The sequence below is a fragment of the Lithohypha guttulata genome, assembly GCF_036872675.1.
Source record: "Lithohypha guttulata strain CCFEE 5908 chromosome Unknown scaffold_4, whole genome shotgun sequence".
Lineage (NCBI taxonomy): Eukaryota > Fungi > Ascomycota > Eurotiomycetes > Chaetothyriales > Trichomeriaceae > Lithohypha > Lithohypha guttulata.
The window spans coordinates 571,475-585,116 of NW_027042753.1; the positions used below are offsets into that span (position 1 = coordinate 571,475).

The 13,642-nt window shown below is 49.0% G+C and overlaps 5 protein-coding genes across 5 annotated transcripts; 1 reads left to right on the forward strand and 4 right to left on the reverse strand.

Annotated features, from left to right (window-relative positions):
• Positions 1 to 5: 5 nt before the first annotated feature.
• On the forward strand, positions 6 to 1,607 carry CBF5 (centromere/microtubule-binding protein cbf5; the record flags this gene model as incomplete). Its single annotated transcript, XM_064899699.1, has 3 exons — positions 6 to 108; positions 157 to 1,172; positions 1,227 to 1,607. 3 exons carry the CDS (start codon positions 6 to 8, stop codon positions 1,605 to 1,607), a joined length of 1,500 nt encoding a protein of 499 aa, XP_064753011.1.
• A 1,050-nt stretch (positions 1,608 to 2,657) lies between these two features.
• Positions 2,658 to 3,767, reverse strand: LTR64_005361 (uncharacterized protein; the record flags this gene model as incomplete). The annotated part of the gene is made up of 1 exon (XM_064899700.1): positions 2,658 to 3,767. The coding sequence occupies one exon, from the start codon at positions 3,765 to 3,767 to the stop codon at positions 2,658 to 2,660; it is 1,110 nt and encodes a 369-aa protein (XP_064753012.1).
• Positions 3,768 to 4,206: 439 nt separating this feature from the next.
• LTR64_005362 (uncharacterized protein) lies at positions 4,207 to 5,319 on the reverse strand (the record flags this gene model as incomplete). The annotated part of the gene is made up of 2 exons (XM_064899701.1): positions 4,207 to 4,443; positions 4,522 to 5,319. The coding sequence occupies 2 exons, from the start codon at positions 5,317 to 5,319 to the stop codon at positions 4,207 to 4,209; spliced, it is 1,035 nt and encodes a 344-aa protein (XP_064753013.1).
• Positions 5,320 to 6,456: 1,137 nt separating this feature from the next.
• Positions 6,457 to 8,922, reverse strand: LYS4 (mitochondrial Homoaconitase; the record flags this gene model as incomplete). Its single annotated transcript, XM_064899702.1, has 1 exon — positions 6,457 to 8,922. One exon carries the CDS (start codon positions 8,920 to 8,922, stop codon positions 6,457 to 6,459), a length of 2,466 nt encoding a protein of 821 aa, XP_064753014.1.
• An 861-nt stretch (positions 8,923 to 9,783) lies between these two features.
• On the reverse strand, positions 9,784 to 11,477 carry SMI1 (Cell wall assembly regulator; the record flags this gene model as incomplete). The annotated part of the gene is made up of 2 exons (XM_064899703.1): positions 9,784 to 11,419; positions 11,467 to 11,477. 2 exons carry the CDS (start codon positions 11,475 to 11,477, stop codon positions 9,784 to 9,786), a joined length of 1,647 nt encoding a protein of 548 aa, XP_064753015.1.
• Between the last annotated feature and the right edge of the window lie 2,165 nt (positions 11,478 to 13,642).

Below are 13,642 nucleotides of genomic sequence, written 5' to 3' on the forward strand. Positions count from 1 at the left end.
ACAAGATGGCAAAAGCCGACCAGATGGACTTCAGCATCAAGCCTGAGAATGTGACTCCTGCAATATCTACCGAGGACTGGCCGCTATTGCTCAAGAATTACGACAAATGTGCGTGGCAAGCTAATTTGGATATGATGTTGAGCTAATAAGACGCAGTGCTCGTGAGAACTGGTCATTTTACACCTATTCCAGCAGGTTGTACACCATACAAGCGCGATTTGAAGTCCTATGTCTCCTCCGGTGTGATAAACCTCGACAAACCATCGAACCCTTCCAGCCACGAAGTTGTTGCGTGGGTCAAGCGCATGCTTAGAGTGGAGAAGACTGGTCACAGTGGTACTCTCGATCCCAAAGTTACAGGATGTCTCATTGTCTGCATAGATCGCGCTACTCGGCTCGTCAAGTCGCAGCAGGGCGCAGGAAAAGAGTATGTGGCTGTGGTGAGGTTTCATGACAAGCTGCCTGGAGGTGAAGCTCAATTTGCCAGAGCACTGGAGACTCTCACTGGAGCACTCTTCCAACGACCTCCATTGATCTCCGCCGTCAAGAGACAGCTGCGTGTCAGGACAATTTACGACAGCAGGCTGATGGAGTTTGATAACGACAGACATCTCGGTGTATTTTGGGTTAGTTGCGAAGCAGGCACATATATTCGTACCCTTTGCGTACATCTAGGATTGCTTACTGGCGTCGGTGCTCATATGCAGGAGCTGAGAAGGGTGAGGAGTGGTGCTATGGACGAAAGCAAGCAACTGGTCACTTTACACGACGTCTTGGATGCGCAGTGGGTTTACGACAACAACAGAGACGAGTCGCACTTACGCACGGTCATATCCCCACTTGAGAGCTTGCTTACAACGTACAAAAGAATTGTGGTGAAGGATAGCGCGGTCAATGCTGTTTGCTATGGTGCCAAGCTCATGATACCTGGTCTGCTTCGATTCGAATCTGGCATCGAGGTGCACGAGGAGGTTGTTCTAATGACGACCAAGGGAGAGGCTATCGCGTTGGGTGTGGCGCAGATGTCGACTGTAGAGCTCTCAACATGTGACCATGGCGTGGTGGCCAAGGTCAAACGATGCATTATGGAGAGGGATTTGTACCCACGAAGATGGGGCATGGGCCCTGTGGCGCTCGAGAAGAAGAAGATGAAGTCAGAAGGCAAACTTGACGTGAGTGAATTGTCTACGCAGTACCTACCTATTGCACATACTAACAAGTTCTAGAAATATGGCCGAGCAAACGAAAATACTCCAGCCAAATGGAATGCCGAATATCAAGATTACAATGCGTCGGAAGACCCATCAGCGAACGACGGCCCCGGCGCACCACTCACATCTGGTCCCGGTCTTTCCGAGACTACCAGCAAAGCTGATGTATTGGCAGCACCACCAGTCGCTCCTACAGGAAGAGCTGAGGAACAAGACCCAAGCATACCCGCCATACCACAGACGAACGGCGATGACACGAAGAAGCGCAAGAGCAAGCACGAAGGAGAGACACCAGAAGAGCGAGCCGAACGCAAGCGCAGGAAGAAGGAAAAGAAGGAGAAAAAGGAGAAGAGAAAGAGTGGCACAGGCAAGGCCGAAGATTCCGACAGTGACTGAACGACAGCAGACTCAAAAAGAAATGTGGCCATTGTGTGAGAAGACCAAGATTCAAGTTCTCGAGTATTGTTCTCCTGTGCAAGCCAGCTGTTTCGACAACGGAGGGCGAACGAGCTTTCGATGGGTGTTTGGGAATGATCTGGCGTCGAATATGTGCTTCATACTGGCTGGCTCGATGTTTGAAAATAGCTCTGTACAGCTAGGAACGTATAATGGGAAGCGAAAACACTATATGTCTAGTGATTGAAAAAGAACAATACTCTATACTATAGCCAGCTCGCTCCGGTTATTGTCAAATTCAAGCTTGACGCAAGTCTACATTGGTTCGAGGAGTGGCTCCGCAACATCCAGCTGATGCTGACATATCATTCATCTTCTCGATATCGACACGTCAGTCTGAGCTCGTTGCTCCTTTAAATTATGTGTTTAGCATATCTGTATGCTCGTCCTTGAAATTTTGCCATGTCTGCCATTGTTTCTGTATTTAGTCGTTGTCTATCTTGCCGTATTGCTTACCTCTGTCCGCTCAACCTCGAGATCGTTTTGCCGGTGTTGTGTAGTAGTCTTTCGTTTCTTGGGCGTTGCATTTCAGTTCTTTTTCAGCCTGGCGTGGGAATTTTGTGTACCGTCTCTATCCGTCCTTCAAGTTACAGCCAAATCGTCGCTCGGTCATTGCAAGAGGGCTCGAGGCAGCACTGGCATGGGTGTTACCCGAGCTTCGTTGCACAGGGAGTTCTCCTGGAATATTCACGTCACTGATACGGTTGATCTCGTGATGGCTGGGAACAGTCTCCTTCTCCTCTCGATGGACGACCTTACCAGTGCCGAATTGCGAGAAAAGAAAAAGAAAGGAAAAAAAAAAAGAAAAAAAAACCGATTCCATTCGGAACAAAAGTTGACTACATATCTTGCATGCTGTCCTTGCTCTCGTAACACACATACTTCCATGAACCAAACCAGTGTTACCCATACCTCGAGTGCCTCTCCCTATGCGCCCAACGCTTGTCAATTAAGGCCCTTTTCAAATCGTCTCTGCCATACTCAATTAGATTATCCTGAATCCTGCGTGGCTAGTAACTGTTGTCCCGTTTCGTTGATGCATTCCTGCATATGTTGTTCGAGCTCAGTTATCCACAACCTTGTCAAGCGCAGGATCTCGACCATGGCAAGTTCAAAGCTGGCTTCGTTGTCGGACATCATAGCACATTGCAAGCTATGGACCGCCCGGTCGTTGCGAATTATGAACATTGATTGGCCAATGTCTCTGAGCTGAGGGATCAGTTTGGTGAACATGAGCTGCCATCTATCGTGTAGGTCGGAAACACGCGCTTGACTCTGGATCAGCCAACGATGCGGCTGTACAGCTGCCTCGTGCTTATCGCTGCGATGTGCAACATCGAAGGTTTTGCACCGAAGGCTGTGGCAACGTGCGAGCAAGTCGCCTAAATCTGCGGGACTTTTCAGTAAGCTGCCTTGCTGCCCCGGCAAGACAAGAACCACCTTCTTGTTTTTCAGCACATTCTGCAATGTTTTAGACATATGGAAATAGCCCCAGGCAATGGTATCTTGCATGACCACCTGCACCTTGTCAAACTGCAATAAGGCGGGGTAAATCTGTTCAAGCCACTCCGTGTCTGGCTCCCAGCGTTTACGTTCTTCCCTGAGTATGCTAACCAGGCTGAGTAGGTCGGTTCCCCATTCAGAACTCCAGTCAAAGTGGTGGTCCGAATAAACTATACTTGCTCCCAAAATCGTGCAAGAGTATTCTGGTACCCTTCGGGGAGGGCCATAGATAGTTTGCCACGTGATGGAGAGTACATTATCACTATAAAGCACATGGCGTGCCTCGCGATATAGATCCTGGCTTACCCTGAGCAGCTGTGATGACAAAGGCCACCTTGAATAGGGACTATAGGCTGATCGTCCATAGGACAAATCACCTTTGCTTGTGGTAGGACTGATGGAGGGCGTCAATGGTTTATCTGACTTGAGACAGAACCGCAATATCTTTTCATGAACCTCGCCAGGCATTTGCATAAAGCGAGAGGAACTTTGTCGAATTGGTTTTCGCTTGAAAGGTGGGCTTGCTATCCACTGGCCATCTTTTTGAATCTTCGGAAATGGGTTGGTTTCAGGTTGTAGTCGCCAGTTCATATTCATGTTGGTCAATGCAACGTTCTGCGTGGTCGGTGGTAAGAAAGGTACGTTGCTTGGTGTCTTGCCACCAGCTTTAAGTAGCCATCGACAAGCACATTGAATGCATCATTCAATTGCTAGCAAAGCGAATGCCAAACAGAACAATTGCAGTTTCAGCATTGACAATCCCAAGCTTGCTGCAAACATCATCATAGGTCATGTTTTGCCACGACTCTTGACCAAAATGAAGACAGAAAACTGAAACCCCTTGAATCTGAACCGTTGCTCGAGACAGGCTGTGCACCTTCCTGACACTGCTGGTTTGCTGCAACCCTCGTCGTAGCCTTTCAACGGATGCATTATAGAACAATGTGAAAGGAAACATACCTTAGGCATTACAGACAGAACGTCGTTCTGATCGCTAGGCGTCTTCTGTATTAGTAAGCCCAAACTTGTTTGCAGCTCAATCGCTCTCATCACTACCATCATTCGGCTTCCGCTTCTTTCCGTTTTTGTCCTGCAGACCTGACTCCTCCTTAAGTGCAAGCACATAACACCTCGCATCACGCTCTTCACCTCTCCAAGCACCTTTTCTCTTGCCCTCCTCGCCGCGATCTTTGCCAGTCACGATATCACCCACCGTCCTGGCATGCTTGTACCCCGGATATGCAGCCCACGGGAATTTGAAGGACTCGACTACCTGTAGTCCGCAGTGTCTTGCCAAGTCACGAATATTCCACAACGTATATGGTTCACCCTCAAACAGAGTGATTAGTACCTGGCCTCTCGTGAGCGCTGCAGACTCTTCCTGTTCTTTCGCCTCGAAATTCTCAAGGTCTTCGTCCTGAACCCCTAGATCTTCGTTTTCCCTCGACTTTGCAGGTCGTGAAGAGGTCGCAAGTAATGGTTTCGCACTATTGAAGAAGTCGACAAGAAGCTCCTGGTTCGCTCGTACTTGGCGGTTGACGTCTGTACTGAGCCCGCCAGTATGTGGGAAATTGAATACAATCTTGGTAAATGGTGCATATTGACTCAACACTTTCCGATGAGCTTTGCTTAATAACGTCGCGTCAATGCCGTGTAGGATATTCACTTCTGCGCTTTTCGTGCTGGCGACAGAAACATCTTCAGTAGCATTCGCGACCTCATCAGATGAAAAACCGGCCCATTCCTCGTCACCGCCCACATCACTGGTTCGGAGATCTTCGACAGATAGACCTTTGCCCACTTTGGCTATTTGATTCAAAGTGCTGTTGATGTTGGGATATTTCTGCTTCAACGTGTCTTCGTCGTCATAGGATGTGGCGAGAACAGCACTAACCTTGTAATTCTTCACCAGAGAGAGCGTGAAGGAAAAATCGCCCTCTCCCACGAGTAAAACACGATCATGCTTCGAAAATGGTATCTTCGGGTTTTGGCGACCAGCTGCCGATGATCGCCCGTTGCTGATCTTTACTTGCTTCACCCTCGCGTTTGATCTCGCAGCTTGACTATGCTGCCGCCGCTTGACTCCACGGCCAGCAGCTTTCGAGGCATCTGGTTTGTCGCGCTTCTTCGATTGCTTGAATTTTCCCATACACAGCTCGAAACTCGCCGCGATTGAGTCACTTGAGAGAACGATAAGGTAGACTTGAGAGTCGACGATTTCTAATTTGTGCTGGTGAAATAATGGATCCACAAGTGTAGTTTGAAAGATATGACTTGCAAGAATAGTAGGAAGGTGCCTTACTGAATGCAAACACCACTGCAAGGCAGCCACTTCTGCCTGACACGTCAATCTGAACAGTGCGAGGCTCGGAGATCTATCGTATCCACAATTTGAAGATGATAATACTGTAGCTATAATACTGTAGCTATTTACACGACGGTGTTGACAAATGGCTTGTTACGGACACAAGACCACGTAGCATTGTCCACAGGTATTCCCGCCAGTTGGTCAGGGCGATCAGTCCTCTATATCCCAGAGAGCACCTTCTATTCATCTATCGACTATATGTATATTGCATGCACTTTATTAGTACCTCGCACTCCCATCAAGTTTGCACGTTCTTCCGACCCTTTCATGTCACACAAGTCTTTGTCCTTCAAGCGACGCTTAAACTTTTCAAGCCACCTGCTGCTATGGCTCATAGGGACATACTATATTCTCGAGCTTCTTGACCACTTCTTGTTGGAACCTCTTGCGAATTATAGAATTGCAAAGTCAACGTGACCTCCCTTCACTCGAGTTCAAGGTTTCTCACGGTGCTCGGCGGAACACATGACTAGTGCATCATCACAGGAACGACCTTCGTCTCGGAAATCTTTTGATCATGGTCATAAGAGCCTTCGGGGCGATAGCCTTGTTCGTGTCTTTTCGAATATGCAGAGGGTAGCTTGCAGCGACCAGTGGTATGCCTATTCTTCTCTTGCTCAGGCCATTGTCTTGGTTATTGCGTCGAATTGATACCCCTTCTGTCCTGACCTAGCTCGATTGAAGAACCATACAATATGGAGTTGTTACGTCGGTCTGCAGGTGCTAGACTTCATGGTTTGGCGCCAGTCTAATCAGTCGCTCGGTGCGAGGCTAGGCCAGGCGTATGACTGCACATCAATGGGCCTTCCCTCAGCATGCCCAGAGGAGGAAGCAACCGAAGAAAGCTGATAAAAAGAGCTTGGTATATAGGCCATGGTTCGTCTAACCTGATGCGTCAAGCGTTTTCGCAGTTGAGGTTCAACTTCCGATCTCGTTCTGTACCCATTTTTCCAGACCACCCTTCGCGATTATCTCCTGCACATTCGGTGGCAATTCGCCGACCTTTTCCGTCCACGTCTTTCCACCTTCACCTTCGGTAACCTGAATTTGGCTCTTTTTGACATCCCAAACTAGCTTCCAGCCAGTTCTCCTAGATAGCTGTTTCTCGAACGTTTTCAAGGGGCCAGGAGTTGTAGAGTCGAGACTTTGCTGATCCTCCTTGTTTCCAAATGGTTCAGTAATCTCGTGAGTCGAAGTCTTTGGTGCGACACTGAAGGTATCTCGTAACCTCTCGATTAGCTTAGGAACTTCGAGTCCCATTAGCGCGTTATTGATGCTGTTTCGAGAGAAGATGTTGCCAAAACTACCTGCAACCACGAGTGGGATTTTCTTGGCAAGTATGGCGGTTGCAGCTTGTTCTCTTGAGCTACCACACCCAAAATTAAAGCCAGCCACCAGGATATTACCAGGCTTCGCGAGCTGGGAGAACTTGGTATCGTAGTTTTCCATGCACACTTCGGCCATCTTCTCGACTGGCACATTATCCTGGTAGGTGTACTTACCTGGGTAGATTCCGTCTGTGTTGATGTTGTCAGCATCACAGAAGACGATCTCGCCTTCAACACGCTCAGGAAAGCCGGGGTAGACTTCTGTAGCCGCTACTAAGGTTGCTTCCTCATTGGATTCACCGAAGTCCTTCTCAGCTGCTCCAATCATGCTGTCTAGCTGACCGATAATTTTGTCCAATGCTTCGTCAGCCGTCATCATACGGTCCTCCTCCCGGATGCCATCACCTTCACCCCGAAGGACACCAGTCCAGCCCTCCGGCTTCTCGTACCAGCCTGGACCACTGAGCTTGCCACTCAAAGCACTTGCAGCAACAACCTCGGGACTGGCAAGATAAGCCTTTGCATCTGTGCTTCCCATACGTCCCTTGAAGTTTCTGTTCGTAGCACTGACGCCGACCTCGCCTGGTTCGAGTAAACCAGTCCCGAGCCCAATGCACGGACCACATCCAGCAGGCAGAGGTTGGGCACCTGCGTCGAGAAGGGCTTGCCAGTCACCATTATCCTCTGCTATCTGCTGCTCCGGCAGTGAAGCTGCAGCAATATAGAAGTTTACACCATCGGCAATCTTTGGTATAGCTCCGTTGTTCTTCTCCGCAGCATCCTTGAACACTTTAGCGGCTGCAGCAAGATCCGAAGCTCTCGAGTTTGTGCACGAAACCAGGTATGCCTTGTTGACTTTGATGTCTTGTGCTTCTAAGTCCACCAAAGGCGTTGCTACTTTGACAGAGTTCGGCCCAGAAACATAAGGCGACAAGGTATTGAGGTCAAGGTAAAGCTGTTTTGCATACTTTGCACCCTTGTCGGCCATCAGGTTCTCCTGGAATAGTTCATCAATGTGTGCATGCGTGAAGCGATTGTTGCCGGCACGACCCTCCGCTTTGTCTAGAGCAGCCATTGTGGCCTTTGACCTCAGCCAACCCTCCAGCAGCGAGTCTCGAGGAAACAGCCCGCTAAGAGCTCCCCACTCAGTAGTCATGTTCGCAATCGTGAGTCGAGAATCGATAGGCAGGCTGCGCATCGTCTCCTCGGAGCCTGTGAACTCAATGGCATGATTCAATACATCGTCTTTGTCGAACAGTCCACAAAGTGCTACGATCACGTCTTTCCCAGTAACACCTTTTGGCAGGACACCCTTAAGAACCACGTTTGCGACAGGTGGGATCTGCCACCACGTCCGTCCAGTAGCCCAAATGCTGGCAGCATCCGTCCGAACCACAGGAGTCCCAAGACACCCGATACCACCATACATGTTCGTATGCGAGTCGCTAGCAACCACAAGTGTTCCTGGCCAAGCATAGCCCTCCTCGACCATGATCTGGTGACCAATTCCTCTTCCAGCAGGATAGAAATCCACACCTTGCTTCTGCGCAAACTCTTCGATTTGTTTGTACTTGGTCAAATTTTTCTCTGATTTGTTCTGCACATCGTGATCGAGGGTCATGACCACTTGTTGAGGGTTGTTGATTTTGGTTGCCCCAATAGACATGAACTTGAGAGCGACGGGCCAGGAGTTGTCGTGAGTCATGCAATGGTGTGGTGCAATTGTGACATAGTCGCCAGAGGTGACATATTTACCTTCCGGGAGGCCAACGGCATAGCGCTGGACAATCTTCTCGGTCAAGGTCTGAGGTACAGGCGGAGAGGTTTTGAGGGAGTTGAGGATTGCTGCGTTCGAGGGATCTTCGAGTTGCGAGTGAAATACACTCTCAACGGCAGGCGCTGGTCTTGATGTGTTGAATGCCCGACGTGGACAACCATTATGTCTCAGTTCAGCAGGAACTGCTCGACAAGCTATAGGGGAAACATATCCGCAAAACGCCAGGCTCGAGTGAGGCCGTGCTCGCAAGCTGCGAGCTATGGCCCGGTGGATCAGCATGACAGCAATTCGTCTTCTTTAGTGATGCATACTACAACAAGCACGCTGGATTGACCTCACCCAGCCTTTCGGCTCACACGTAAATGATGTATAGAGAAAAGCACATCAAGCCTGTCTCAACCAGCGATTTCGAAACAAAAAGTTGAAGCGGAAAGAAACGCGTCGAGGATGCAGCGAATGGGAGGACGCCTATTTACCTCCGGCCTCGGCCACTAGATGCCTGGTTCGTCGTGCTTTGTCAGGCAGCAATAATGGCTCCTTACTCCTTTTGTTTCAACACACTAGTACAGTGGCAGTCTTTTCCCCTCTGAGTACTTCTGGGTCACCGCACTGGTTTACATGAACCTTTGCACTGACCCAAAGTCAAGACGGGGATTGCAAAGGTAGTGAGGTAAGTGCTACTATTTCTAGCTATCTTCGTAGTGCTGCATACGGTACCTACAGGACTTATTTTCGGAGCCTGGATTGTGGACATGTATCCTAGTCACTCTTATACTTACTGGTACAACATTATACTTCTTTGCCTAATTCTAGCTAAACTTTCTCGTTGCTGTAAGCAAGATCAGTTGATACTGTCAACAGACCCGTAAGCTCACTTCTCTTTGCTAAGGTACCAACCAAGCAATGCGGTAACGCTGGATCGGAACTCACTGAGTTCCTCAATGTACATCTGGCAAAGTTCTCTAGTCATACAATATGCTGATAATGTATAACTGAACAATACCCATTTATAAAGTTGTTCGTCAAACAGTATGAGTCATGCATTCTTCGTAGCCTAGCTCGCTAACTGATACCGTATCCAAGAAGTAATCGACACAAGGAGGGACTGGTCTCGATGGCTCAAAGTGAAGGATGTGCTTGTCATATAGCCACAGTTTTCATGTCATCCTCGATCCCGTTCACCCCAAGCCCTTTTACGTTCCCATTTGCCTTGGAATGTGCATTGGAGGAAGTCGGGCTCAGATCGTCAGCTGTTGAGACACGGCTCAAGCTTGATTTAGGGAAATCCCTTTTCTCTGCTGTTGTGGAGACTGGAGTGGGTGCGTCCACTAGTTTGTTCGAGGAAGAGTTTGCATCGATCGGAGTTGGGGCATCTACCAGCTTGTCCGCTCTTCTTGACTCTATCACATTCGCAAAATCTCTGACTGTATCGCCGCCTGGGCGTACAGGTTGTGGATGAGCTATTTCCTCTTGTACCCTAGCCAGAGGACTGCTCATACCATGTCGAGGACTGCCGCTGGCGGTCCTTGCGAAGCGATGGGGCGATCGACCGCGCTCTTCCAAAGTCGGGCTGCCGTACGGCGAGCCTCTACCATTAACGTTGGCGACATTTGTATTGAGACCAGGAGGGCCTTGAGACTTTCTTCGACCCGTGGCGGAACCACGTCTACCATATCTTTGATCTGCTCTCCAGCGCAGGATGTCCATATAGGCAGGCTCCACGTTCTCGGTCCTAAACTCTTTCAACTTCATTTCGCCAGATTCGTCGTCAACGACTACCTTTGAGCTTGTGATGTCGTCCGCAACTGTGGCTAGAAAATGAGCCCACGATTTAGCAATGACATACTTGCAGTCATAATCTCTACCGAAAAGAATGACCTGACCCCACTTGCCCGTGGGACCAGGAGCAAGGTCAACTGCGATATTGTTGCCACCCCAGTCGCGTGCTAGAGGAATCCAGGCCGGATGCGCGTATGCTTTTTGTACAGCTTTGGGAGGTTGTGAGTCTTGTCTAGCCAGAAGCTCTTCGCGCCAGGCTTTGCCATTCTGTTGTTGATGATAGGCGCTACTACTCGAGGAAGCGCCGTTGCTCAAGCCTTTGATGGGATAGATGGGTTGTTGTGAGCGTCGGACTCCTGCAAGATACTCTTCATTCACGACTTTCCAATTCTGCCATTCTTGGACGATCTCCTCACAGTCGAGTAGCATGCAGCCAAGTAGGATACCAGTCGGACGTCCGCCTCTTTCCTGGCCATCATGTATAGCTAGAGACTCTCTAACGTCCTGCGGGAGAGTCACATCCAGTTCGTGTTCTAGCTCGTTTACATCGTTGTGAGAGCAACCCTCGCAGAGGTTGTCGAAGAGCTCTTCGTAATTCGCTTCGGCCCATCTGTCAATCTTTTTCCAGGAATGCGAGGGTGGAGGAGGCGGAGGAGCACCATCGGCGAAACTTTGCATCTGAATCTCACCAGGAGATGCGACTTCGTCCACGTTAGGGACTTTGGGAGAGGACATCGAGCGCATACCGGGAGAGTAAGGCCTCGAGGGAGATTGAGCGAAACTGGCGGAGGAGATTGAAGGTCTCTTTGATTCATCGTGATAGGGAGTGGAAACGTCGGGATGCGACTCTAAGGCACTGGTCGCAATGGAGGAAAGCGGCGCGTGGCGACTCTGACTGATGGGCACATGCTGACCTGTTCTGTAAGGACTGTTGTGTGTAGCATGGCGGTCGTTCGAGGTCATTGAATGCCAAAACGAGCGGAACGCATCAGCGATTCTGGCGACTATTAGCACTCCTTCAATGCGCAATAACAAACTCCTTACGGATTCGCCATGGTCGGCGTCGATGTCATGACCGCCGTAGCCACTTCTGCGGTAATGAAGCGACAGCAAAAAGGGTTGGTGTATTGATGTTGCGGAACGTGTTTGTTTGTTTGTCCGACGGAAACAGGTCAGGGCTCGTTGTTAGACCCTCTTAGAGTTTATGGCTGTACAGTGGTGGCAGTATAGCGTCTACCACGAGCAGTGGCTGAAAATTAACAGATCTGAAAACAGTGTCAAGAGATACAGACCGACGACTTGGATCAAGTTGAACAAAGGACTCTGTCCGGATCATGGTATCGCTCGTTTGTTCGTCAACTTTTGTATGTTCAGGGAGGCACGCATCACCAACAGGGACCATCAACCCAGTCGACCACTCATAGCTCTCCATTACGTCTCCGTAATACGCCACACTCTGCAAGCGCGATGCAGATAGGGTGAGCCACTTCCGTAGTTGCCATATCAAGCCATATGTTTGGCCATGTCTTTCGTCTCTACTGAATCACTCGAGCTGTTTGTCTCTCGCTACTACCATTACAGTCTGGACTGCTGCAAGAACATGTACATAACGTGCAGGTGTGCTGTACCTCCAAGCTCAAGCACGGCCATACTGCTCCACTACGATAACCCAGTACACAGTATTTCAGTCGCTATGCAGTTCCTGGGACATGATCTTCCACTAAGCGGATGTTCCATGTTTAGCCATGTCGCTTCTTCCATCTATCCTTGTTCTTGCAGGATATAGCTCACTCACGAGAACGAACTCTATCCATCACGAGGCTATATTCGCCACTCTCGAATATCGCAATACAGGCACGTTCTATGGTTTGCACAAGCAGACCATGACATTCAAGCTGCAAGCTGAAACATCAAGCTGTATAACATACGTTTCATTGGCCTTCTCGAAGCTTGCTTTTCCTGGTATATATGGCCTCTCTTGTTGCCGCTTGGAAGCACATGAGTGGAGCTCGTAAATTGCCCGGCGAGCGGCATAATTTGCCTGTTGATTTGACTTGTTTCACAGCTCGACCTATCCTGGTCCTTCCGAGGATATTCCTTCAAGCTCATTGACTGCCAGATTGAAATCTTTCCTTCTCTGTCATTAGGCTCATTCTATTGCATCTTTGTCGATCGTGCGCGTCTTGCACCCTACTACCTAGATTTCTGAGACAATTGTTTCATCATTCTTGGGTAAGACTACTCACATAGTATTGCCACTTAGAACTCACGTTCAATGTACTTGTGCGACTACCACAATATCTGCTGTCTGCTGACGCATGAAGGGCTAGAGGGTTTTCAAGCCTAAGAGAGATTGAACATGGTTTTGAAACGGACAAGCTTCAGGATGAGGTTCTACACAAATCGATCGATTAATATCTTGTAGCACATACACCTCTTTCTCATCGCTTTTCCTGCGTCATTACAATTTTCGTCTATTGTTTTCTTCATGCCTCGCCACATCCTCGCATGAAGGATAAAATGGGTTGCCCCTACAGAAATGCCAAATTATGTAACAGCTATGGATGAGACCGAGGAAATAACTGCAATAGAGCAGCCCCAAATTGATGGCTAAATCCAGGAAGCGGACTACCCACCAGCATTCTCTTGCTGATCCAGTTGCTATAATGACACCGAGAGGAGGATATAATGTTGCTAATATATAGGGAAACAATGCTTCGTAACAGGTTTGGAAAATTTCAGGATCTCGTATTGGTGTTACCATTCTGCTAAAATGTTCGCAGGTTGCAGCTTCGAATTTTGGTTCTCGCGGTGAATGATGTCTTCAACACAGCATAATCGTATATCAAGCTATATCTGGCTGGCCGATCTATTTCCGTTTCGTGGGGCACGCCGTACACACTATTGTTCGAGAACAACGCGAGGCACAAAGAAAAATGGTCAATCTGAGGGTAAGGACGAGGCAGTCCTATGAATGCTACTGCCCCCTTCTGACGGATTCTTGGCAAACTCCGACAGCCCTTTGTTATCGAATTATGCATTACAATGTCTTCTCACGCTCACACGAGACTTGGCGGCTGGTGATATCCCAAAACATATACCCATGCATCGCTCCATCGACTATGAGACCGAGCTGCGACTTAGAAATGACTGTGAAGATATTCATCGGCTGGAGAGCGCACCAAGAATCTGTCCGGGAGGGCATTCATAGTGCAATTGC